This window comes from Lissotriton helveticus, chromosome 3_1 (genome assembly GCF_964261635.1).
Source record: "Lissotriton helveticus chromosome 3_1, aLisHel1.1, whole genome shotgun sequence".
NCBI lineage: Eukaryota > Metazoa > Chordata > Amphibia > Caudata > Salamandridae > Lissotriton > Lissotriton helveticus.
The window spans coordinates 162,667,490-162,694,942 of NC_136061.1; the positions used below are offsets into that span (position 1 = coordinate 162,667,490).

The window sequence follows — 27,453 nt, forward strand, 5'->3', positions numbered from 1 at the left end:
ACGGAAACACCCCGCACAGGGACCAAGCAAACCGGCCCAGGAAGAAACACAAGAAGGGCGTGAGCTGCCGAAGAGAGCACCCAGGCGGCCAAACAGACAGCCAGCCCACAACCAGGCCCAGCCCAGCGAGACAAAGAAGAACCGACAGGCACAGGAGCGCGGCAGCAACACACCTAAGGCGTGAAGAACAGAAGGGCAGGGCGAAGAGGAGTCCGAGCCATGAAAAGACTCCCAGGAAGCCACCAGAGCCAACAGGACCCGGGACCCCAAACCAGAAACAAAAACCAGCAAGGGAAAGAGAAAGCAGGGGCAGGACACAAAACCCATGCCCCAAGAGGCAAAACAAGGACCAAGAGCAGCACGGTCCAAGCCAACTACCGCCGAAGCAGACGGAGACGCACCCAGGGGAGCACCACCAACCGGACAAAAAAACCCTGGCCAGGCCAAACAAGCCCAGAAACCCAGGAGAAAAAGGGACCCCAGGAAGGGCAAAGCCGGGAGCCCGGGCGAGAATCAGGACCAGACGCACCCAGGAGACTCCCGAACCAGGCACCAAAATCGGCCCGACCCGAAGAGAACAAGAGCGTACAGGGCCAGAAAGGCCGGAGCAAAAAAATGACCCAGGCAAGGACAGCACCAATGCTACAAAAGTCAACAGGGGCGAATCCCGGAGCACGAGGCAGGGGACAAACCCACCAGAAAGGCAACCAACAAGCCCCAGCAAGGCTGGGGAATACCCCAAAGAAGCCAAGGACTGGCAAATAGAAGCCAGATGGGAAAAACGCCCACCGGGAAACCCACCAACCCAGCACAGACCGGGAACCCAAGCACGCCCCCAGGAGGGCAACACCAACACACGGGAAGTAGGAACCCAGCCGTACCAGGAAACAGAGCGGGAAGGGCCGGGGGCAAAAAGAACGAAGGAAGGGCCAGATCAAAACACGACCCGAGGAAGGCCCCACCAAGGCAGCTCGACACAGAAGACCCAGCGAGACCGCCAAAAAGCCACTCCGCAACAAAACAGGGAACAACGCACACCCCACCAGAGAGGGGCGCCGAACCTCCGGACCAAGCAGAGCAACCGAAAAGCCACAGCACCATGGACAGGAGCTGGGGAGTCCAAGAACCGACCAACGGAGCAGGCAGGCAGAGGGCAGGAGCCAAGGAACCGAGCCACCCAGGATGAGAGCGGAGGCGACAGAAGGACCAGAACAAACTCCGACCCCAGGAGGCGAGAAGCATGGGACAGCAGAAAACCAACTGGAAGGGGCGCAGGAGCCGCCCGTCAGGACAGCGAGCCAGCCAGGAGCAGAAACAGTCAGAAACAACACACTAGGAGTCCCACTGATGCAGCCCAGAGACGGGCGGACAGGTGCCCACCGCAGCCAGTCCACACCAGACAAGTGCCAGCCCACAGCCCCCGGAACCCCCCCCTGAGGATGACCAGCAAGGAACCGTCCGGGATAGTACAACAACGGCGGGAACAGGAGGCCACATGACGAAAGGACCACAGGCCCAAAACCCAAAAGGGAAGAAGGAGACAGGGACAATACAGCAACAAAGAAGCCGAGGCCCTGCAACCCAACGCCAAATGCACAAACATGCAATCAATGCAAATTCAGGAGCAGAAATCAACCCCAGAAAACACGAATTCGCAAACACCACACGAGTAAGAGTAAAGCGCCCGAGCACCGCCACGGGCATCTAGGCACAAAACAACAGAAGAAAGATGTGACTCCACACAACGGCACTCATCCAACCAACCTAAGACGGAAGAAGGGCAGAGCGGACACGCAGGGACACGAACCTGCGACCATGGGGGCCAACACAGGCACCCACAGCAGAAGCACCAGACCACTGAGCCACCAAAACCGACCCGAAGAACCGAACGTGGCTGCATTTGCAAAGCGCCGAAAAACAGACGAGGCCTGTGCCAACAGAGGCCCAAGGCGCCCCACCGAGCCACAGTACCATGGTAGCCACAAACACCCCAACAACAGGGCAACAAGGCTGCTGAAACAACAGAAGTAAATCGCCATCAAACACAAAGGGGCACATGCCAATCGACCACAACGGATGAAAAGGACGAGAGGACCCTCCGGGAGACGAACCCAAGTACAAGAGGCCGAAGCAGGCATCTGCAGCAGAAGCAACAGATCACTGAGCCGCTGAACCCGAACCAAAAGCACACGAGGCAAGGGGCTACCAGGAAGGGACGGCCACAGGCACCAAACAGGGAAAGAACAGACAGAAGGGACCCAGGACTCCAAGAGAGTGAGCCCTAATGCAGCGCCGCAGGCCATCCGGCAACAGCAAAGCAGAAGTTCAAATTGTGCCGAAACACGGGAGTGAACCAGGGACCGTTAGATCTTCAGACCAACGCCGTCCCAACTGAGCAATTTCGGCCTGCTGCAGACCACACAGCACTCGATGAATCGACCCTGGAAGGAAGACAGGCCCATGCAACATGAGGGCAAATGAACAAAACATACCAAAACAAACAGCAATGCCCACAGCCACATGTGAGGACACATAGTCACGAAAGCAAGAGGCAAAGAGCACAGAACAACACAGATCGGGCAAGTCTACCTAACCCACGTCAAAGAAAGTAGACGGTAACGACCCGAAAAAGAAATTTCGAAACAGTAACTGAACTTCCCATTCATCGGATCCCGAAAAGAGTATGCAAAACAAACCTCTAAACCCCAACCAAGCCGCATGAACAGGGACTCGAACCCCGGGCCCTCAGAACAAAAGCCAGATGCTCCACCGACCAGGCACCACTCAAAGACACCCCCAGGGCAGGAAGTCCGAAAACGGACAAGTACGCCCCCACCAGACACAGAAGACACGCAGTGCCACCAGAAGCGCGAGGGATCACACAGAACCAGCACCTGGAGGACGGGAAGGAAGACGCACCCCAGACAGAGCAGAGAACCAGCAGAGCAGCGCAGCCGCACAGAGCCAACAGAGAGCCTGCCAGGCGGCCGTGGCCACGCCCCCTCGGAGGCAGAGCCAGAAAACGCGAGGACAAGCGGCACCCCGCCCCCTAGAAGCCCAGACCGCCCAGCGCGGGAAACCCACGGGAAGAAGCGAGCCGCACCGGCAATGCAACCGCCGGAAAGCAAGAACAAGGAGCAGCACCGAAGCCGCCCGCCAGCCCCAACGGAGCGAGAGCGCAGGGAGCACCGTCCAAGAACGAACACAACCCGAAGGGAGCGCGCACATGAAACGGTGAGTGGACCAGGGGCACGCAAGAGCAATGGGGGCGCAGCTGCGGAAAGCAGGACAAACCGCCGGGCACCCAGCTCAACCCCGCCAACAGCCACTCACACACAGGGGCCATGAGATGCACCGGGGAGGCCACCAGTAACAAAAAACACAGAAACATATGCAGAGAAAAACTTGTGCATCAGAGGGGCAGACAGCGCTGCATGTCAGCAGCCGCAGCACAAGAACCACATCTTGACAAGGCACGTCCGTGTTCCAAACCAGGACCACAACGCACAAATAAAAAATCAACCGTACGTTCCGTGGAAGCCACAGCTCCGTGGAGTATAGACAAAAGTCAACAACCAAAAACGGAGACAGTGCGAGGCGCGGGGCAAATGGGAGCAGAATAACAGAGCCCCAGACCACACCGCCCGCCCCCCCCTTTTGACCCTTGGCCCGCTAAGGCAGAGCCTAACCAGCCCCAAAAGAGACCGGGGGAAGAAAGGGGAGAGGTCCAAAAGCCCCAGAGTCCGCTAGCGCCGGACCACCAACCAAGGACCAATGCTCCTGCTACAGCAGGAGCCACTTACCTGAAGACGCATCTGGAGAGCAATGACGCGAAGAACAAAAAAAACAGGCTGATGGGTTGGGCCGGCCCGCCTCTTATAGAGGTCAGGTGGTAATGGGTCGGCCATCTTGGGAGGGGTTGCGAGGCATGGGAGGCTAACTTTTTGCTTTGGAGGGTTCTGGTGTGGAGCTGAAGCTCACTATGTAAGTCATGTGGCGAGGAAGACTAACGAGGAGGTAATTGTAACCTGCTGGAGCATTGTTTTTTTTGCTCAGGTTAACACTGGCCTCAGGATGTGTCTGTCTCCGACATAGCTCTGCATTGCATTTTGGCTCCTGAGTTGTGTAAAGTCAAGATGAGCTTGCACAGCCGGAAACAGTTAACGTTTTATGATCTGGCTTGATTGCACAGCTGTCACCAGACAATTATCTGAACATCACTAGAGAGGGGCTTTGGACCCGCCCATATGTTGGGAGCCAGAAGTACACGTTTTGATTGGGCTGAAGCTGTGTGCCACCACAAAGTGCTTGCCCTCCATGCAACTCTAATCATGTTGTTTATTTATACAGCTGCCTACGCTTGAACCTTCAGAGGCACACACAACACTGAAATGCTATTAAAGTGTGTTAGATAACTAGATACTTTCTGTTGATTTTCTCTGACAGTAGCACAATTGGGAGGAGGGCAGTCAAACCTACGTAGATTTTTATATCTGGCATGACATTGCAACTGTTTCCTGGCCTTCTACCTTGCACCAATATTAATAAGTAGTTCTTTGCTTCCACACAAATACTTTTATATTCCCAAGGCTTGTTTGTTACTATCAGAAGACCACTCTCTTTTTCTGGTGATCTCAGCTCGGTTCCTGCCAGTGTTTACTGTACGAATGACTGTGCAGCTACTACTAGAAACGTGTGCACATTGGAGTATACATGTGAGTCCAGTCTTCTTTCTCCACTGACCTTTGGGGTGGACCCCTGGCTGGTTGACGCTGGGATTCAATAGCTTATAGTTTTTCTTTTGCTGAGAATCCCTTTCAGACTCCAGCTGGTGCTGTGAGATTTTCCCCAACACTTGCATGGCTTGCTGCTACAGAGACAGTGAATTAGATTGGACAGATTCCCGGCACACAAAGTGCCTTTGTTCCACTCAAAAAGCAGACATTACTGGAAGGTGCGGTGTCATCAAGTGATGTGGGGCACCTGCCACAAGGTACACTTCCACTTTTGGATTCCACCGGTTCCCCGAGCATCCTCCCATCACCCCCTTCTGTCAGGCCAGGGCAGCAGGTACAACTGGAGGATTGCAAGTCAACTCATAGTGCGCGCGGGCCACCATCACAGGCAAATCACCTGTATCCTACTGAACCTGTGACAAAACTATGATCCAGGTAGGAATTCTACCACTGGGGACAAAGAAACTGAGTTGAGTAATGTTAGCCAGCCCAAAAAGTGGTGCTGTGGACCAGTTATATCCATCACTCTGGAGCTACTGCATCTGCTGCAGTAATTAAAGCAATATCACTGGTTTGATTCCATACTGCCCCAGACAGTTAAGGTAACGTTATCAAGGCTGCGGAGAAGATGTGGTCTAGGGGCTACAAAGGGTGACTTTGATGGGGTGGTCGTGACGTCAATCGGAGCCATCTGGCGCTTTTTCCATATTTATTGGCAACACTCCATATAATTACCCACACTTTGCAGGGGATGTAATAGACTACTCCAATACTGCAGATTTGATCTCACTGTCAAGGGGCACTAATTCTCCTAATAAGAAATTCATACATATGCTTGTGAGAAAGGTTTGCTAAGGAAGAAAAACATTTGGTGCACAGGCAGCACATGTATTTGCGTCACATGAGAAACCGGACCACACTGAAAAATGAAAATTACAATTCATATGGCTGAATAAATAAGATCAGTTATAAACATTATGCCAGGATAATTCACGATGTTTAACACTGTTAATTTGTTAGCAAACGGCAAATCAGGTTTTCTCTGCTAGAAAAGGTGACATGAGAACTTATGCCAATATATGCTACAAGGATGCCATAATATTCCAGTGTACAGTAGGAAAATGCACACGACTGTTGCTCGCATATTCCACAATACAGTCCCAGGGTGCTAACAATTATAGTTTAGGATTATGCCACCATTTTCCAGAATGTTGCTAATGGTAGTATGCTCACCCTACCAGCTTGCCAAGGACTCTGTTGGAATGTGCCAGACATCTGCTCATTGTACCACATTGTCAGGGGTATCACTGATGCTGAAACAAGACAGGGGGGGGCTGCATTCTCCCAAGAGTCAGCTCACTGTGCAGAGGGAGAGGAGCTTGGCCAGTAGTCTCAGATGTCAGAACTGTTGTACAGAATGTGAGGACCGGTGCAGGTTGTTTATTATCCTCAGGCTGCTGATCCTAGAGGCTCTGGCTTCAGCAACAGAAGTATCTATACTGTGATAATGTGCCAGTATGTAAAGCAAGCACTGATATACCAGTATCACCACAGCTAGCAACAGTATGTAACTCACACACTGCCATGTCATTATTCACATTACCCTACATCATATAAAGCCTTTCTTGGCCATTTGCTCAAGGTCTCTTGACTCTGGCCAGGGTTGAGACAGTATCTGTCTTGGTCAAGCAGCTGATGCATGCCTGCCCTGATGATTGCACTATAGCCCTTAATCAGGCGGGATCATCCTCCAACTTACCCTCTAAAGCTTCACCTCAAAGAGGGTCCTATTGCCTGCGCACCCTCTGCGGATGCCCCTGCTTAAACATGCATCCCTACCACTAACGAATCTCCACAACACTCCTTCCAGCCACAGTACCTGATAAAGTGTTTACTGCAAGACCCACAGAAGAACAACCCTCAACTGCCCCTCCACATAAGAATGGCAATACTTTGTCCCATCCAATATCACCCTGTATTCACAACCACCTTATTAGGAAGTTCTCTAAATCTGCTGTAAGGTGCACCTCGGAATGGATAAAGCACTACAGCAAGTAATAATCGCATTGGGGTGGGGAATACATTCAATGAACTGAAGAGCTCCCTTCTGGAAAAGAATAACTGAGTGACCCTTAAAAATGTAAGTATAGCGTCATAGGACACTACTCCTATGGTATTCTGTTCTGTATATAGAACAGAGCATTGCTCCTTATTTCCTTACAAATTCCCTTCGATGTAGACCTCACAAATACTGAGCGACTCACCGACCTACCTATAAATCGGACCTGGGCAGACACTACAAATTCATCCTGAGGACCAATAACCTCACTAAGTTTTACACACAGCACATGTGGGGGTGGGCTGAGTGAATATCAGGCATACCAATCCCTCGCCTACACACAGATGTTCCTCAAACCGCCACTGCTGTGAACAATACACACAGGACGATGGTGGACAACTAGTTTGCATGTTTTAGAGTAACCCAACCACGCAGATCTCATACAGGTCATCAAGGCAATGTAAAACAACATTTCCAATGGTTGAGGGAGTAAAACACAGATTATTTTTGGTACCAGTCCTGTCCTATTTAATTATTTAATCAAGGATATTCAAAAAGAAATGGCATGCAGATAACACGTGCCAATGATTCAAGGGAACTACTTCCTAAAGAAGATTACTGCTTGATAATGGAATGCCACAACTTTTACAACATCAGAAACTTTAGAAGAAGCATGGCCACAATGTCAACATTCAACGGATGTGAAGAAGAGGATGAGTTGTTATTCTTAAACAGTAATCTGTGATGATCCATAACGTTAACCCCCATGATGATAACCTTTTAAGGTTGAGGGAACACAAACTTCACACCCTGAATGTCTTCCAACCGGCTTCCCTTTTGCAAACCCGTGAGGTCATCCTGGCTTGTAAATCAGGAGCTCCCTCTGACTCTTGCCCCCCCCAAATACTCCATCAGATAATTGATGTAATTAATCCTACTATTAATATGATAGTCAATGCCTCACTCAGCTCTGGAGTGGTTCCTCCCGACTGGAAAAAGGAAATTGTAAAGCCTTGTTAGACGGGGACCTGGAGGGTCGGCCGAGCACAGTGATCGCACAGACAGGTAACTTCCCCCCCACAGATGGACACCACACAAAGATCAGGGTAACACCTTTTATAGGCACTTCTGGTAGTAGAGTGGTACGATACAAGGCGATCAGGACACGATGATCCTCTCAACTCTAGTCTCTAGTAAGGGAAGGGGGTAGCGGGACAGTCTTGGTACCCACGGGTACGGAGGTGTAACGGTGATAGCTCACAATCCTCGAGCTCGGTGTTCGGATGGGTCAGACCGCGGCAGCGCCGGCCGGTCCCGAAGAGGTCGTAGGTGGTAACGGGCCGCGGCAGCGCCAGCAGGTCCCAACGAGGATGAAGGTTACAACGGGCCGCGGCAGCGCCAGCGGGTCCCACGAGAATGCAGGTTGCAACGGGCCGCGGCAGCGCCAGCAGGTCCCACGAGGATGAAAGTTACTACGGGCCGCGGCAGCGCCAGCAGGTCCCAACGAGGATGAAGGTTGCAGAGGGCCGCGGCAGCGCCAGCAGGTCCCACGAGGATGAAGGTTGCAGAGGGCCGCGGCAGCGCCAGCAGGCCGGACAATAGTTCACAAGGCAGGGCTGTGGCAGCGCCAGCAGTCCGTCAAGGATTTGTTCGTCGCGGTGTCTCTCGACTCCAGGATACAACTGCCTTCCTGTCCTGGGGCTGCCTCAGTTATAGGTCTGGCGCCCTTTGATGTCCGGACCCTCGCTCTTGGAGGTCGGGAGGTCTGGGATGAGGGAGTCCAGACACCCAGCAGGGGGGTGGAGCCAGCGCCCGAGGAGGCTGGGGGTGCTCGGCACCTGGCGGGGGAGAGCCATCGACACTTCGTACTCCCATTGACCTGCCAAGTGGGCCGTTCACCTCCTGGGTGGAGGGTGGTGCCGGGATGTCGGGGCCTGGCCAGGCCCAGGGTTGGGGTCGGGCTGAGGCCGCGCGGCCGCGTGGTGCCGTGTCCAAGATGGCGGCTGGGCCGGGCAATGGTGCTGACGGTGGCCCGGGCCCTGTCCTGCGGGGAGGGAGCGAGCCCTTCATGTGGCCTGTCCAACATGCGTCCCCCCCAGCTGAAGGCGGGGAGAGTCACCCATCTTCTTGGGGACTTTCCTCGTCGAGGCGGAAAAAGCGGGACAGGCCATCCGCGTTGGCGTGGTCTTGGCCAGGGCGATGCTCCACAGTGAAGTCCATCCCCTGCAGGGAGATGGACCATCGCAATAGTTTGGGGTTCTCCCCCCGCATCTGCATGAGCCATTGCAGGGGCCGATGGTCCGTCTGTACCCGGAAATGGGTTCCGAAGAGGTACGGCCGGAGCTTCTTGAGGGCCCATACCACAGCGAAGGCCTCTCGCTCAATGGTGCTCCAGCGCTGTTCTCGGGGCAGTAGGCGCCTGCTGATGAAGGCCACTGGTTGGTCCACCCCTTCGGTGTTCAGTTGGGAGAGGACGGCCCCAATACCATGGTCGGAGGCATCGGTCTGCACGATGAACTCGCGGCTGTAGTCGGGGGCCTGGAGTACAGGAGCGGTGCACATGGCGGCCTTCAGCGTCTCGAAGGCTGCTTGACAGTCGGGCGTCCAGTTGACTCTCTTTGGGCTGTTCTTGGACGTGAGTTCCGTGAGGGGCCCCACAATGCTGCCATAGTCCCTCACAAACCGCCGGTAGTATCCGGTGAGCCCCAGGAAGGCTCGGACCTCTGTTTGTGTCTCGGGGGGTTGCCAGGACCGGATGGCAGCTACCTTGAGTTGGAGGGGGGCCACCAGACCGCTCCCCACTTGGTGTCCGAGGTAGGTTACGGACCCCTGGCCGATTTGGCACTTGCTGGCCTTTATGGTGAGGCCGGCCTGTTGGAGGGCCTGCAGGACCTCTCGGAGGTGGTGGAGGTGGTCTGCCCAGTGGCGGCTGTATACCGCGATGTCGTCCAGGTAGGCGGCGCTGAATTCTTCGAGGCCCGCCAATACCTGGTTCACCAGTCTTTGAAAGGTGGCTGGAGCGTTCTTCATGCCGAAGGGCATCACTCTGAAGTGGTAGTGTCCGTCCGGGGTGGAGAAAGCGGAACGTTCTTGGGCCCTGGGGGTGAGGCCGATCTGCCAGTAGCCCGCTGTCAGGTCAAAGATGCTTAGGTAGCGGGCCGCCCCCATGCGGTCGACTAGTTCATCTGCGCGGGGGATAGGGTGAGCGTCGGTTCGGGTGACCGCGTTCAGCCCCCGATAGTCGATGCAGAATCGGAGCTCTGGTGTGGTGCCCGGTGCCGCGGCCTTGGGGACCAGGACGACCGGGCTGGCCCAGGGACTGTCCGAAGGCTCGATGACCCCGAGGGCGAGCATCTTGGAGACTTCTTCTTGGATGCATGTACGTACCCGATCCGGTACTCGGTACGCCCGGTGTCGGACAGGAGGGCTGTCCCCCGTGTCCACGTCGTGCAGGCACCAGGAGGTGACTCCGGGTGCGAGGGAGAACAGGTTTGCGAACGGCAGCAGGAGGGCCCGGCAATCTTGACGCTGCTCTGGAGTCAGGGCCTCGGAGAGTCGGACCCCGTCCACCGAGCCATCCCTTTCCCGAGTCCTCAGTAGGTCAGGGAGGGGCTCGGAGTCTCCTTCCGTACCACTGTCGGTCGCCATCAGCAGGCTGAGTTCTGAGCGCATGAAGTGGGGTTTGAGCCTGTTGGCGTGGAGGACCCGGAGGGGGTTCCTGGGGGACTCCAGGTCGATGAGATAGGTGACGGGACTCCTGCGCTCGATCACCTTGAAGGGCCCCGTCCATTTGTCTTGCAAGGCACACGGTTCGCTGGGGGACATCACCCATACCTGCTGACCCGGTTCAAACTCGATGGAGGAGGCATGTTGGTCGTACCACTTCTTCATGTCCTCTTGACTGGCCTCCAGATTGGCTTTAGCGATTTCCCTGAATTTCCGGGTCTGATTGCGGAGGGTCAGGAGGTATTTGTAGACGTCCGGGGGGGTCTTTAGGGGGGCCATCTCCCATTCCTCCTTCACTAGGCTGAGAGGCCCGCGAACGGGGTGTCCGTACAGGAGTTCGAAGGGGCTGAAGCCGAGGGACTTCTGGGGGACTTCTCGGTAGGCGAAGAGGAGGCACGGTAGTAGCACGTCCCACTGGCGGCGTAGGGGTTCTTCCAGCCCCCTGATCATCCCCTTGAGGGTGCGGTTGAACCGCTCGACTAGTCCGTTCCCCTGGGGGTGATAGGGGGTGGTGAAGCGGTAAGTGACTCCGCACTGCTGCCAGAGGGATTTCATATACTTTGAAATAAAGTTCGTACCCCTGTCGCTGACGACTTCCCGGGGGAAGCCCACTCGAGAGAAGATCCCCATCAAGGCTCGACCCACTACTGGGGCTGTTATAGTACGAAGGGGGACCGCCTCAGGATAGCGGGTGGCGTGGTCCACCAGGACCAGGATGAAGCGATGCCCCTGTGCTGTTCGGGGGTCCAGGGGCCCCACGATGTCTATTCCCACCCTTTCGAACGGGGTGGTCACCACGGGGAATGGTTGTAGGGGTGCCTTGAGTTTGCGGCCGCTCTTCCCACTGGCCTGGCAGGTCGGGCAGGACCGGCAATGGTTGGATACGTCATTTCTCATTTTGGGCCAAAAAAGTGAGTCACCAGGCGGTGGTAGGTCTTGTCTTGGCCCAGGTGCCCGGCCAGGGGGACATCATGGGCTAGGTTCAACAGGAAGTCTCTGAAGTGGAGGGGCACCACCAGCACTCGCCCGGCCCCCAGTTCTGCGATTTTCTGTTCGCTGTACAAGAGATCATTGTCCCAATAAACCCAGTGGGCCCCGGTGGTGTCTCCTTGGCTCTGGGCGAGCGCTTGCTGTCGCAATCCCTCGAGGGAGGGGCAGGTCTTTTGCTCCTGCCGGAATTGTTCCTGGGTGGGCCCCCCTTCTTGACGCCACTGAGCCAGGTCGGGAAGCTCGGGGGGCTGTGTGGACCCCTCTGGGGTGGGGTCCGGGTGGTCGGTCTGGAGGAAGTCTTCTTCCGGAGTGATCGAGGGCGGAGGTGCTGCCCATTCTGGTTCTTCTGGTCTAGGGATGGTGTGGGTGGCCATGGACCGGGTGGTTACGCACGCCCAGTCCGGGAGACCCAACATCCCCAGATGCTCTCTTCTTTCCACAGCGGCCCACGGGGAGCTCTCGAGATCGTTCCCCAGGAGGCAGTCTACGGGGGCATCGTCACGGACAGTTACTTTCAGCATGCCGGACACTCCTCCCCATTCGAAGGGGACGCAGGCCATCCGACACAGGCTCTCCGAGTTATCTGCCGATCGGACGGGGCAAAGTACGTTTGGTAGGATTTGTTCTGGGGTCACCAGGTGACAGCGGACGGCCGTCACACTGGCCCCGGTGTCACGCAGGGCCTCGGCCTTGCGCCCATTGATGCTCACCCATTGGCTGTACTTCCGAGTGTTGGCGGGCAGGGGAGTCCGCGGGACCATGTCTCTTCCTCCTAGGCATGCCAGGGTCATGGCGGCGGGTTCCCACTCGAACTGCTCCGACTCATAGGTCTCCGTGTCTTCGGAGACTTGTTCTTCTCCCAGGGCGGCGGCCGCCATCTGGCGGGGCCCGGGGGCCTGGTTCTTCGGGCAGGTCGGGTCACTGGCGTAGTGGCCGACTCGCTGGCATCGATGACACGTCACGTTAGCTCGGAACCCCGGGCGCATCGGGGGGTTTCCCCGGCCTGCTGGGGCCGGGGTGGCGTTAGTGGGTGCGGCCGGGACGGCGTCTCTGCCCCGGCCCGGGCCTCCTCCTCCTCCTCGGGGACGATGATGACCTTGGCTGGTTCTGTTCTGCTCATTCGGCCCACTCCGGGCCACTCGGGTGCTCTCCCACCGGTCAGCCTCGGTGGCGAGCTGCCGGGGTTCAGTCAGTTTACTGTCGAGGAGGTGCTGCCTGAGCTCGACGAAGCAGTTGTTGGAGAGGTGCTCCCACACAATGAGATTGAAGAGTTGTTCGTAAGTGGTTACGTTGTTACCCTTGATCCACCCCTCGAAGGCTCGGCTGAAATAGTTCACGTATTCCACCCACGTTGTACCTGGGATCCGGGTGCAGTTGCGGAACCTCTGGCGGTACATTTCGGGTGTAAGCCCATATCGACTGAGGAGGGCGGCCTTCATATGGTCATAGGACGTCATTTGATGGTCCGGAAGCTGCAGCAGGGCATCACGACCCTCGTTGATGAATCTCCCCCATAGACCGGCTCCCCAGTCACCTTCGAGCGACCCGGTGGGCGGTCATGGCAATCTCATAGGCCTTGAACCACTGCTGTATGTCGTCGTTCCGGTGATATTCTCGGACCACATCCTTGGGGATGTGGACCTTCTGCTCGGTAGGACCCGGGGAGTGCGGTTGCTCGGGCACCCCTAGGTTTTTGTTCAGTTTGCGTATTTCTATCTCTGCTAGTTTGCACTCGTGCTCGTATGCCAGTCTTTTTTCTTCGAGATCTCTCTGTCTCTGTTTTTCCTCTCGCTCTTCTCTGAGCCGTAAGTGTTCTAAGTTAATTTTTTGTTCCGCCAGTTTCAATTCTCCGTCTAATCTGAGTCGTGCCAAGTCTAACTCGTGTAATCTATTTTTTTCCCGTTCTTGGATCTCTTCACGGGAGGGGCCTGTTCTCCGTTCCTCCGTCCGGGTGGTGTTGACTTCCGGGGCTGCGGGGTCCCGGGGGGTGGCGGTATTTGTCTCTGTCCAGGCTTCTAGGGCGTTTTTGAAGTCTTCTTTTGTGCTTAGCCCGGTGGTAGCAATGCCTAAGTCCATGCAAAATTGTTTGAGCTCTCGGTGGTTGTATTCCTCCAGCTTTTCCATCTGGAACTTCTCCGCCGATCCGCTCTCTTTGGTCGTCATTGTGGTTTTAGTCGTGGGGTGAGTTACTGTCTGTACGGTACGCGTTGGTTCGGATCGCGCCGCTAGCCACCAATGTTAGACGGGGACCTGGAGGGTCGGCCGAGCACAGTGATCGCACAGACAGGTAACTTCCCCCCCACAGATGGACACCACACAAAGATCAGGGTAACACCTTTTATAGGCACTTCTGGTAGTAGAGTGGTACGATACAAGGCGATCAGGACACGATGATCCTCTCAACTCTAGTCTCTAGTAAGGGAAGGGGGTAGCGGGACAGTCTTGGTACCCACGGGTACGGAGGTGTAACGGTGATAGCTCACAATCCTCGAGCTCGGTGTTCGGATGGGTCAGACCGCGGCAGCGCCGGCCGGTCCCGAAGAGGTCGTAGGTGGTAACGGGCCGCGGCAGCGCCAGCAGGTCCCAACGAGGATGAAGGTTACAACGGGCCGCGGCAGCGCCAGCGGGTCCCACGAGAATGCAGGTTGCAACGGGCCGCGGCAGCGCCAGCAGGTCCCACGAGGATGAAAGTTACTACGGGCCGCGGCAGCGCCAGCAGGTCCCAACGAGGATGAAGGTTGCAGAGGGCCGCGGCAGCGCCAGCAGGTCCCACGAGGATGAAGGTTGCAGAGGGCCGCGGCAGCGCCAGCAGGCCGGACAATAGTTCACAAGGCAGGGCTGTGGCAGCGCCAGCAGTCCGTCAAGGATGAGTTCGTCGCGGTGTCTCTCGACTCCAGGATACAACTGCCTTCCTGTCCTGGGGCTGCCTCAGTTATAGGTCTGGCGCCCTTTGATGTCCGGACCCTCGCTCTTGGAGGTCGGGAGGTCTGGGATGAGGGAGTCCAGACACCCAGCAGGGGGGTGGAGCCAGCGCCCGAGGAGGCTGGGGGTGCTCGGCACCTGGCGGGGGAGAGCCATCGACACTTCGTACTCCCATTGACCTGCCAAGTGGGCCGTTCACCTCCTGGGTGGAGGGTGGTGCCGGGATGTCGGGGCCTGGCCAGGCCCAGGGTTGGGGTCGGGCTGAGGCCGCGCGGCCGCGTGGTGCCGTGTCCAAGATGGCGGCTGGGCCGGGCAATGGTGCTGACGGTGGCCCGGGCCCTGTCCTGCGGGGAGGGAGCGAGCCCTTCATGTGGCCTGTCCAACAAGCCTTTAATGAAGAAATATAACAAACCTACCACTGACCTATCTAATCTTCGACTCATATCCCTTCTCCCTATTTTGGGGAAAATTACAGAGCAGATAGTTTACCAAGAATTGAAAACTTTTGTTGACACTCACAACATTTTACATCCTCAACAGTCAGGTTTCCGGCCTAAACACTCAACCGAAACTGCTCTTATCGAGCTTACTGATTCTATCAAACTCCTGCACGATGAGGGCAAAAACGCTGTCTTGATTTTATTGGACCTCACGGCAGCGTTCGACACCATCTCGCATGATATCCTGTTTGACAGGCTGATAAGTATAGGTATAACAGAAGTTGCCCTGGCGTGGTTAACATCCTTCTTGACCGACAGATCTCAAACTGCATCTTTAGGCTCTTTTTTATCCAAAGAAAAAACAGTTCCATCTGGGGTCCCACAGGGCTCCATCTTAAGCCCGTTATTATTTAACATTTATATGATCCCCCTTATCACACTTATAGAGTCACATGGGATACTTGTTACATCATACGCTGATGATACCCAGTTAGTGGTCTCTATGGATATAAATTCCACAAACATGGAACAAAATTTTAAGAGTTGCCCGATGGAGGTCTTTCAATGGATGAACATCAACCACTTAAAATGTAACACCAGTAAAACGGAGATTCTACCACTGGGAAAAGATGTTCAATTCTGTCCCAAGGACTGGTAGCCTGATGACTTACCTGCTCCACCACAATCAGTGGAAACCGCAAGAAACCTAGGGGTCCTGTTTGACTCCGCCCTCTCCTTCGACCAGCACGTAAGGAACACTGCAGGAAGCTGTTTCAGCATTATTAAATCTCTAAAAAAGTTTTTTGAGTTCCTGCCAACTGATTCCAGAAAAACAGTGGCAGTAGCACTGATATTATCGCGTTTGGATTACTGCAATGGCCTGTTGGCTGGGGTCAAAAAATCTACGCTGAAAAAACTTCAAAGTGTCCAACACGCAGCTGCAAGATTGGTGCTCAAACTACCCAGAAGATCTTCGGCTACCAGTGCACTTAAGATCTTGCACTGGCTGCCGCTACACAAGAGAATCTTCTTTATAATCTTACTGACCTCTTTCAGAGCCTTAAACAAGACAGGTCCAAAGTATCTTGCGAAACGGTTCGGGAGTTATAACCCTTCAAGATGCCTGAGGTCGGCGGGCGGCAACCTAATTAACATCCCAAGATTCAATTATAAAACCACGGGAGGTAAGACACTTACTGTACTGGCCTCCAAGGCATGGAATGCGATGCCTAAAAATCTCAGACTTCTGACTCAGGAGAATGCCTTTAGGAAACAACTAAAAACTTGGATTTACAGTCTGTCAGACAGTTTTGTAATGGCTGCTATCTAGGCTTTAACATTTGTTTTGTACACTGTATCAGCGCCAGGATGCTCCTTTCGGAGCGACCGTTCGCGCTCTATAAATGCCACATACAAATACAAATACAAACCTTTTGACAACAACAGTAGGAAACAGGAAGAAAACACATACCTGATCAAGTCCAGTAATGATTTGTTCCATCTCAGCCTTGGTCACAAGGCCTGCCTTTTCCAGTGCTTTCACATAAGCTTGGCTTCCTTGGATATCGGCTTCCCACATGCGCTTATCATAGGAAATCGAGGAGTTGAACATCTCCATGATTGGGTCGATACCACCAACAAATCTCCCACCCCATAATTTATTCCCCTAAACAGGAAGAAAAACATTGTTATAATAATGCTACTGTCTCCTCAATAAAACTTTTGAATTTTCTGTTGGAATACTTTTTTCAGATGATTAGCCATCTACTTTAATAAAAGTTAAAAAATAAAACAATACGGAGTGAAACTAAATGAATTCTATGACTGTGCAAACCCTATTGTTATAACTGATGCTATATGAAAAGTGAAATATGGTCTTATGCACAGTCATGAAAGAAATCAGCGGGCTCAAATAAAGGGAACTTCAATTTTTCCAGCGGGGGGTGGTTGGGGGGGGGGCACTAACACTCTCTTTGGGCCTGGTACTCTCTGTCAGACGTTTCCGAAAAATAAACGAAGCAGAGCGACGATGGAAGAGAAAAACGGACAAACCGACATAAAGGGACAAAGCACAAACCTGTTTTTTAAGTTTAACAAGTTTTATTATAGATTAAGAAACAATAAATAAGTCATCTCATAACAAGAAAATAATAGGTAATACATTATATAAATGATTACTATTTGACAATAATGGGGTAATAAGAATAGCAGAGAGAAAGGAGAAGGAAAAGACAACAGAAAGATAAGGAAAATACAAAAGGCATGGTTGATTTATCAGCAATAAGTATACAGAGGTATAAATATGACATACAACATAAAAGTAGATAATTCTTTAAGAAACTAGAATACAAAAACTAGATATGTATAGAGGAAAACATTCAAAAAGGCTTAGGAACTTCTTCTAGAAAATGGTGAGGCCCTAAAGCAGTGGCCGCAGATGAGTTTAAGTAACTAGCAACCAGTGACCAGAGAGTACCTTTGCGTATGGTGAAATCTCAGGGGTGAAAATATGCTCTATCCAGTCTGTCATTATAACAGACACCATAACACCATGCCTGAACAAGCATTAGAAATGCAATCGGGCTCGGATTTATTTGAGTTTGAGCTAATGGCATTGTAAATGCCAATGTCTTTTTGCCATGTGTTATGGAGTGTGTGCATGTGGTGTGTAGTGGAAGTATCTTGGTTGAATTGTAATTTTACCAATGGTGGCATGCTGTGCTTTATATGAATATGTTTAAAAGTAAAGTGTACCATACTGCGATTGCTTGGTGGAAAAGTGCACTGCCGGCTGGAGGTGTGTGTGCCTGGTGGAAGGGTGCACTGACGGCTGGTGGGTGTGTGCTTGGTAAAAGCGTGCACAGATGGATGATGGTTGTTGGTGTTTGTGCATGGTGAAAGCATTCATTGACGGCTGGGGGTGTGTTGTTGTGTGTGTTGTTTTCTGTGTGCTGGTGAGTGTGTGGTGGTGAGTCTGTGGGGGTGAGCCTGGGGAGTGAGTGTGGTGGTGAGTGTGTTGTGTTGAGTGGTGACAAGTGTGTGGTGTTGAGAGACTGAGGTGTGTGGTTTGTGTGTGCGTTATGTGTGTGTGGTGTATGTGTGTGTGGTGTTTTCTGCACACTCACACACTGCCCCTACACATTCACACACTGCTCACCCGCACACTCCCAATGTCACCCTGCATAGTCACACACTGTTTACCCTGCACACTCATTCTGCACACTCACACAATGTGCACCCTGACACACTGTCTCTGCAGTCACTCTGCACTCACTGTCACTCTGCACTCACTGTCACTCTGCACTCACTGTCACTCTGCTGTCACTGTCACTCTGCTGTCACTCTGCACTCACTGTCACTCTGCACTCACTGTCACTCTGCACTCACTGTCACTCTGCTGTCACTCTGCACTCACTGTCACTCTGCACTCACTGTAACTCTGCACTCACTGTCACTCTGCACTCACTGTCACTCTACAGTCACTCTGCCCTCACTGTCACTCTGCCCTCACTGTCACTCTGCACTCACTGTCACTCTGCACCGCCACTCTGCACCGCCACTCTGCACCGCCACTCTGCACTCTGCACCGCCACTCTGCACTCTGCACCGCCACTCTGCACTGCCACTCTGCACCGCCACTCTGCACTGCCACTCTGCACCGCCACTCTGCACTCTGCACCGCCACTCTGCACCGCCGCACCGCCACTCTGCACCGCCACTCTGCACCGCCACTCTGCACCGCCACTCTGCACCGCCACTCTGCACCGCCACTCTGCACCGCCACTTTGCACCGCCACTCTGCACCGCCACTCTGCACTCTGCACCGCCACTCTGCACCGCCACTCTGCACCGCCACTCTGCACTCTGCACCGCCACTCTGCACCGCCGCACCGCCACTCTGCACCGCCACTCTGCACTCTGCACCGCCACTCTGCACCGCCGCACCGCCACTCTGCACCGCCACTCTGCACCGCCACTCTGCACTCTGCACCGCCACTTTGCACTCTGCACCGCCACTCTGCACTCTGCACCGCCACTCTGCACCGCCACTCTGCACTCTGCACCGCCACTCTGCACCGCCACTCTGCACTCTGCACCGCCACTCTGCACCGCCACTCTGCACCGCCACTCTGCACCGCCGCACCGCCACTCTGCACCGCCACTCTGCACTCTGCACCGCCACTCTGCACTCTCAAACTGCACTCTCAACTCTCAATCTCCACTCTGCACTCTCAAACACCACTCTCAATCTGCACTCTCATACTGCACTCTCATACTGCACTCTCAAACTGCACTCTCAAACTGCACTCTCAAACTGCACTCTCAAACTGCACTCTCAAACTGCACTCTCAATCTGCACTCTCAAACTGCACTCTCAATCTGCACTCTCAACTCTCAATCTGCACTCTCAACTCTCAAACTGCACTCTCACAATTGTCATATACACGTATGTGAGTGTGACAGGAGCAAGGCGGTCATGTTTTCTGCCCCCAAGACCACTGTAATCAGATGCTTTACTGTCTGCTAGAATAGTGCAACTACTCCATATAAACAGTCCTGAAGAATTCCAGTTAGACTTCTGAAAGCGGAAACCTGTTGACAGACAGCCTTTAGAGCGAAAGACAGTTCCCCCCAGCTTATCCCAGATTTGCTGCTTTTATGAACACTACACATAAACTTTGAGAATGCTATTAGGCTTTCAACGTCATGCCCCTTATTAAAAAAATATTATAGTATGCCACTTGTAGTATGTCATTGCTCTGCATTGTGCTGCTTTGGCATTTCATCTTGAAAAAATACTTTTGGATTGTCTTAAGATATGTAAAAAAAAAATACACAAACCTTGAACACCTAAAGAGTGATATTTAAAGAGGAATGAAAGTGAATCTCTGAACTATATGAAACCAGTCAAAAGGTTCCTATCTCCCACTTCCGATAGATGCTTGCTTTTAGAAAAAAGATTTTGTAAAACATTGTCAGGAGTCTCAAACAGAAAGCAAACAGTTCTAAAAGGCGCTGCCTGCCAGCTTGCTATTCATTACCTCAGCTCCGAAAACAAAAGCTGCTGCAAAGAAACACATAATAAACTCGAAAGAACAATTCCATTCACACCGGCCACGGACCATTCCAGAAAAAAAATGAAACTGAGATTAAAAGAACAGCCCATGACAGAACGTCAGACTCTTGTTCTTGAACTAATGAAGCCCTTTCCCGGCCTGGCATGCAGCAGCTGCGCGCTGAGCGCTGCTGAATGGTGAACGCGCCCGGCCATCTGGATTCACTTACGGAGGCACCCTGACAGCTCCTAATTATAATTAATGTACTTCTTTGCGCGCACACGAACGAAAAATGCCCAACATGGCGGATGAAAACTACATTTACCCTATCACTTCAAGGCTATTAAAACGACACCACAACGAAGACGAATCACTGGCCAGATGACAGAACACACTAAGGAATGTGTGGAATTTGTCTCGCCAAAGCCCTAGGAGATACTTTTTTTTTCTCTTCTTTAACATTAGGATCTCGAAACTCCTCCCACTTACGTGGGCGGAGGCCTCGCCCTAAAAATAAGGGGACTAGTTTTTCCAATTTTTAGTTATTTATTGAAAAGCAACATTCAATAATCAATAATTTTGTAGGGCATTGTGATATGTTCCATTCTTCTAATAAACTGCCTACAAATATATTTTAATATCAAAAAGGGATATTGGTATGAAAAATTGCATTAATTTGGGCCCACAGCTTTGGCCAAAATTGATAAGCAAGAAGACATGTGAAATAAATCAGCTTGAGGGAGCTCCATGGGACCAAAATTTGTGAGAAATGGTGTTATTTATTTTCTTAAATGACAAGGGTGATAAGAGGAGCCTATTTTAGGTTAAAAAAACAGTATTTGAATACTATTTATAAAAAAAGAAAGCTGCATGTGTTCGTCATATCATTGTATAGATGATGTTGACTCTGCAATCCACAATACTTTCAACAGCCAGGGGTTCGTCGATTCTACTCCCAGTTCCCCCACTCCACCTCCAAAATATACTTCAGGTCCTTATCTCCTGGAAAGACTAGCCCTGTCCCAATACCAGTGCATTCAGCTTGCCCATCACCTTCTGATACCCATCAAACAGTCCCAGACTCCTACTCAGCCTTGCAAACTGAACTCCATACTCCACCAACGCTGAATTCTAGCTCTCATCCTGGCCTGCGGGGTGGAACCTTATGGGGAAAGGTCAGGGATTGGTACTTCTCCACTAGCAAACACCACACGTGCAGGACTACTCAAAGACCATCATGACATGAAGTGGAGAAGTGTGGCTCAATGGTTAGAGCGGCAGACCCTGATGCAGAGGTCTAGCCCGGGACCAGGGTTCAATTCCCCGCCTCGGCGGGTCTTGGGCTCAAAAATTCCACGGACCTGATAATTCTCGCCTCGGTGCCTATTCCTATCATGGAGTCCCACTCTGCAACTCTGGGCAATAGCTTGCTTAATCTCCACAACGGCCCCCACAATGCTAAGGATGCCTGCCCTCCACCTTGGGGGTGCCCAGGAGTGGACACCTCACAGGGAAAGCCAGGATGGGTTGCACAGTGGTATTCGTACAAGCGCCTTGAGACCCTTGCGGGTGAGTAGTGCGCTATACAAGTATACATTTTATGACAGGCAGCTGAACTCTGCGATGAGATGCAAACCCATTGAGGAAAGGCAGCAGACCCATTGAGGAAAGGCAGCAGACACTACAAAGACTTGCACACAGGACTCAGCTCTCAAGAACAAGGTCATTATAAGGAAGTACACAGGAGACCTTTGCAGTGGCCCCTCGTCTCAATGTTTGATTAGTAATACCCAAATAAAATTGTACACCAAAAAGTATTTGCAAAGGAACTGGACGATGCTGTGTGTTGTAACTAAAATGCACTCTCTACTACTCTGCACAGTACAAACAATATTTCTGGTTCTCTAGCTTTTGTTTCTGCCCTCTATCTATCTATCTATCTATCTATCTATCTATCTATCTATCTATCTATCTATCTATCTATCTATCTATCTATCTTTGTGTATATCACCCAGTGGTATGTTTTACTTAGGATCATGTTTCCAAAGGAAATGTCTTTTTGAGTTCCTAATAACTTTGGAGCGGTTTGACAAATCTTCATGCAACTTTCCCAAAAAGTACTTTTTATTGCTACTTTGTGCATGGAAATTTTTTGGGGCGATTCGTCAAACGGGGGCAGAGGAAAAGGGTGGGGGTCTCAAAACATGTTTTTCCCATTCATATATCCATTGGTAGTTTAGACATAGTTACAGCCCAAACAGCTGAATGGATCTACACAAAAATTGGCAGAAAGCTAGATCGTCGGCCAGAAAGAGTGCTTTTTGTGATTTGATGGAAATCCGTTAGTAGTTTTTGAGCAATTAAGGTTCCAAATAAGTGTGTATTTGACTCCAGGGAGGATCAGTGGGCCGACACATCTCATGATGAGATCTGATTGCCTGCTACCACATTGACAACAATGTGGTGGCAGCGATCATAGGACTCGAGTCCTAGGAAAAAGGACTCGAGTCCTAGGAAAAAGGTAAAAAAACTATTTTGAAAAAAACACCTTAAGAGGATAGAGGGTAGGGATATTTTGACGCCCTAGGGTCTGGAGATGGGGTCTGGGGTGAAAGACTTTGTAAAAAAAATGTTACTACAAATTTATAGAGGTTCTGAGAATCTGCGGTACAATTTAAAAAAAAAGAAAGTGTAGGTTCCCATGCGATAAAAGATTTTTTTTTTTTAAAACATCCCCCGGGGTGGGCCATGTCCTTGGAGGTGGTGCATTTATTATTTGGGGGTCTGGAGTGGGTGGTCCCCCTCCTCGAACATCACAAAGGCATTGTGGACCCCATCCCTCAGCCTGACAATTGAATAAAGGGGGAAAAACCCCATCCCCTCGGGTCACATAAAAAGTATAGGTGTGGCTCTCTGGACCCCATCTCCCGGGAGCCATATCTTATTAAAGGAGATGCTGGCATGCACACCTCCCCAAGCCTCCTAAGGCTCAGGCACCCATCATCCGGGGACATAACTTGGCAAATGGGGAGGGGGGGGCATGTGGCCTCCCTCTCAGAGCCATTCAATGGTCCCAGAGACTCCATCCCCCCCAAAGCACTGTGTCTTGGGGTCCTTAACCTCCGGGGCACCATCTAGTTCCCTGCCTGAGAGCACAGGCAGGCCTGGTAGGAACACAAACCAGCTCCCATCAGGTGGGAGCACAAAACGTTACCCTGCCCGTTCTCAGGCAGAGAAAAAGAGTGAATTGCTCCTACCCGGGGAGCAAAAGAAAGCTGCTCCTGCAGGGTGGAGCTGCAGGGGCCCTGAGCCTCGCCCCTGCAGCCCCAACAAGAGACCTGCTGTGGGGTGCCCCAGGAGGGCACAGATAAACTCCACTTAAAATTGAAAAGATGCCTGGCTCCTACAGCAGCAGAACGCTGACATGGCTGCAAGAGCCCAGGGCCTCCCCTGGTGGCCCCCAACAAAAATAATGGTGCCAGGGTGGCCACCGGGGCACCCCTTAATATATAACAAAAGTGCTGACTCCTGAGAAGCCCCGATAAAAGGAGCCGCTTGCAGGGAGCTGGTGGTGCTTTGTGGGTCACGGGGCTCCCCAACAACCCCTAGAGAAAAAAAAATTGTAAAGAAAGTTAATAATAAATGAGCGGCCAGAGCCGCTCATTTATAATTTACTGTTCCTGCAAAGGAACAGTAAGCTAGAAGCTAAGGGGCACCACAAAACATGTTTTTAATCCTGTGAGGTTCTGCAGGGAGTACGCCAGCCACCCTAAAGCATTAGAAAAAAAACAGTAAGTCTCCTAGCTCATTAAATCCATGACCATAGAAGAGCTTATTGTATTTAGTTTAATGCTTGTAGCTAGAGCTCTGTGCTGTTTAGCTGGAGAGCAGGGCCACCTTGTGGTAGGTTTTATAGCTGCATTGTGGAGCTTGAAAAATATTTTTAACCCGTTGCGTGCTGCCGTCGGCCTTGCTAGTTCTGCCGTCGGCCGACGATGGCCCACCCACCTTTTAGAACACCCGCACTGCGCAGAAATAACGGCCGCAGTTAAGGCGTTAAAAAAACTCAAAGATATGATGCTTTTTTAAATTAAAAGTTTCTTTTTTTGTCAATAATTCTTTTTAAACATTGCAGTGAATTAATACTAAATATATTTCATTAGCCAATAGTTCCACTATTTATATATTGGAGCTCTGATCCCTTGACAAACTCAGTAGGTCTGCCTTACATAAAATGACACCCAGTTCATGTGCCCAACCACTCGCTGCGCATGGCTCATGTGCAAGAGGGGTGGGTGCAGGACATGGCCACGGCCAAACCTCACACAAGGCATGGGGGCTTGGGCATAGGGCTTGGCCCACAGCCAACACCTCAGCAGTCACGGCTCAAGGCTGGGATCACATGTGTGTGAGATGTAAATGTAAATGTAAATTTTTTATTGCACAGTTAATTAAAACTCACAATTTAAAATGCATACAAATTGGTTATCAAACATTTAAAATTATTTGCGTAGTTCGTATTATCGATGAGTCAGTTAATGTACTTTGTTTGGATCGTGAGCTCAGAGTTGCTCAGGGCAGTGACTGGCTATTGCACATTTACATCTTTTTTTGCTTCATTAATTCTTTTTGCTACTGCGTCAAGGTATTTTGTAATTCTGCAGTTTAATTGGGTCTCTTGTGGATTGAAGCACAGTTTGACTGCCTGTCGGCAAGATCTAATTCCCTTCTAATTCCATATTGCACGTAATAGTGTTCTCCTTAGGTCCGTTAAACTGGGACAAATACATATTGTGTGGACTAGATCTTCAGGGCCTGTTTTGCAGAGTCGACAAATTTGGTCGTCCTGAGTCCTCTTCCATGGAGCCAGATGAGGGAGAATTGAAAGAATGCCTAACCGAAGCTTTAGGAATTTTTCTTTAATCTTCAGTTTAAATCCTTGATCTAAATACTCTTGAGGCTTTAAAGTTTTATAGTTGTTTAAGATATCCATCTGTGTGCCCTTTTTGCAAGAGTTTCTTTGTCTTCCAGCAATGATGTTATTTTAGTTACTTTTGTTACCAGCTTTTTAAAGTGTTTGTGTTCAACTGGGCTGTTCCAAAGGCCAGTCAGCTCCAGATTTTGTAGAGATTCCGTCAGGTACTCTCTAGCGCTTGATCGTTCGCGTCTTTGCAGTTCAGTCCAGAGGTGGGAATTTAGGGTGCCCGGCTCTGCGTTTCTGATCTTGTGCCAGCATTTTATGAAGCTGCCCCTTCTTTCCACTGTTTGCTTTTGTACCCCAAACTCCAGACGGATTTGTGCTGCTGAGAAATAACTAGGAAGCTGAAAGATTGACCTATAGGTTCTGGCGATTACTTTGTCTTTTGTCAGAGCGTCTTTTCCAAAAGTTGGTTCACTCCCATATGTGAGAGTTGGTTGGAGACGAGCTCTCAGTACCTTCAAAAAAGGGTCGAGCGTGTGGTCAGGCAGAAGCTTCTTCAAGGGTTTCATCGCAAGGAAGGTCATGGTTCCTTTTCGGTGTAGCGATTCTAATTGAGGTTTAAACGACCCTCTGCTAACCAATAGGACACCCAGGTACTTGTAGCACGTCACTTGGCCCAATTTGTGTCCGTCCAGGAGCCAATTGTTCTTCCTGGCCTTCTTGTAGTTCACAGCCATGATTCTTGTTTGTTGCAAATTGATGGTTAGGCCGTTACGATTCGAGAATGAACTAGTAGTGTTCAAAAGATGTTGGAGGCCTGTTGGAGTGCGGCTTATTAGGACAAGATCATCGGCATAGAGGAGGTTGGTCAGCGTAATGTCCCCTAGCCGCGTTGAAAGGTGCGTCCCGTCTCCCAGCTTGATCTTGAGCCACGTGTTGGTATGAAGTAAGATGAGTTGCCTCAAGAGGGGGTGGGGTATCCTCCATTTTTCAAGCTTTTGCCATAATTTGCCCCGGTCCACGTGGTCAAAGGCTGAGCTATAGTCTATGAAGCACAGAAAAAGCGAGTTTTTTCCTAATTTTGCCGCGTCTATAAGTAGGGATAGAGCCATGATATTTGTGGAAGTGCCCTGTCCTCTGCGGAATCCTGTTTGGGTCGGTGGAATTATGTGCATTGTCTCTGCCCATGAAATCAGTTCTTCTAATAGTATGCCAGCGTAATATTTGGCCTCTATATCTAGTAAGGCTATCAGCCGATAATTGGCAGGATTGCTCCTGTCTCCTTGCTTATAGATAGGGCTTACGATAGATCCTTTCCAGGATTCCGGGCATGTCTCTAATTCCAGTGTGCTCGAAAAGAGTGGCACTAAGATATCGCTCCAGAATTCGATATAATGCTTGAATATTGACGGTGGTATCCCGTTTGGTTAGGTATGGTAATAATATCTTACTCTGTATTTAAAACTATATCATGTACCGTAAGGTAACTATAACTCACACTTTAGTAATGCACTGCTAAGCACCCCACATATTACATCTCTCATTACATGTTCTGTGACATCATAAATAATATCACTGTAACATTAGCAATTAAATCATCACTGTGCATGGCGGGGGTGCGTGGTACAGTTATGATAGGGCGCACTTTTTAGTTTCTTGGGATAATTAGAACTGAGAAATTTCAGTCATTTTGTACGTTTAAAAAGGTATGCTTTAACTTGCATTTTCACTTAACTACAACAGTGTGTGAGTGTGTTTTTCAGCACCTTAAAGTCTACCCTACAATTCGCAGGTTAGTGCTTCTGTAAGAATGTTATTTGGTGTGTCAAGGGAAGATGAGCAATGCTAGTGTGCACAGGTGCTTATGATACCATTTTTTTACTGAGCCATGTTTTACACCCCTACACCTTGGAGAAGCCTCACCATGACTATATTTTCAGGCAGAAGGGATGTGTACCCTAAGCAAACCCCAGTAGCCCTACAGCTCCACAGTCTGATCTTGGTGCAATAAGTGTGATCCTGGTACCATACTTCTTCTATGTGTGATCGGCCCTCTTCCTTCTTGGTCTGATCTTAGTGGAGGAGTGTGGCTCACTGATTAGAGCGGCAGACCCTGATGCAGAGGTCTGGCCCGGGACCAGGGTTCAATTCCCGACGCGGCAGGGTCCTGAGCCCAAAATGTCCAGGGACTCGATAATTTTCGCCTCGGTGCCTATTCTAATCATAGGGTCCCACGGTGCAACTCTGGGCAATAGTTGCTTAATCTCCACTACGGCGGCCCACCCGCTGCGGGATGCCTGGCTTTCACCCTGGGGATACCCAGTAGGGGTTATCTCACAGGGAAAAGCCAGGATGTGTTCCCAAGGCAAGCACCTTGATGCCTTCGGGTGATACGTGCGCTATATAAGTCGCAATACAATACAATACAATGCAATCTTATCTGTCACATATCAAATAGGATTAATCACTGGTTGATTATAGATGACAGGGTGGTAGCATACACCAGAACAGCAGCATTGCACCCTGTTCTCCTTGCAAGGTGGTCTGGTGGGAAAAGCGCTTTACGAAGGCACCCGGGCCCTCTGGAGAACCAGGTACAGCT

The 27,453-nt window shown here is 51.3% G+C and overlaps 1 protein-coding gene across 1 annotated transcript in view; it reads right to left on the bottom strand.

Moving 5' to 3' along the window:
- Window positions 1-27,453, bottom strand: part of ASL (argininosuccinate lyase) — a 193,822-nt gene that overhangs the window by 110,427 nt on the left and 55,942 nt on the right. Inside the window, exon 3 of the mRNA XM_078679465.1 lies at window positions 16,345-16,539. Coding sequence (XP_078535591.1) covers window positions 16,345-16,539 — 195 coding nt within the window. The remainder of the gene's footprint in view (window positions 1-16,344; window positions 16,540-27,453) is intronic.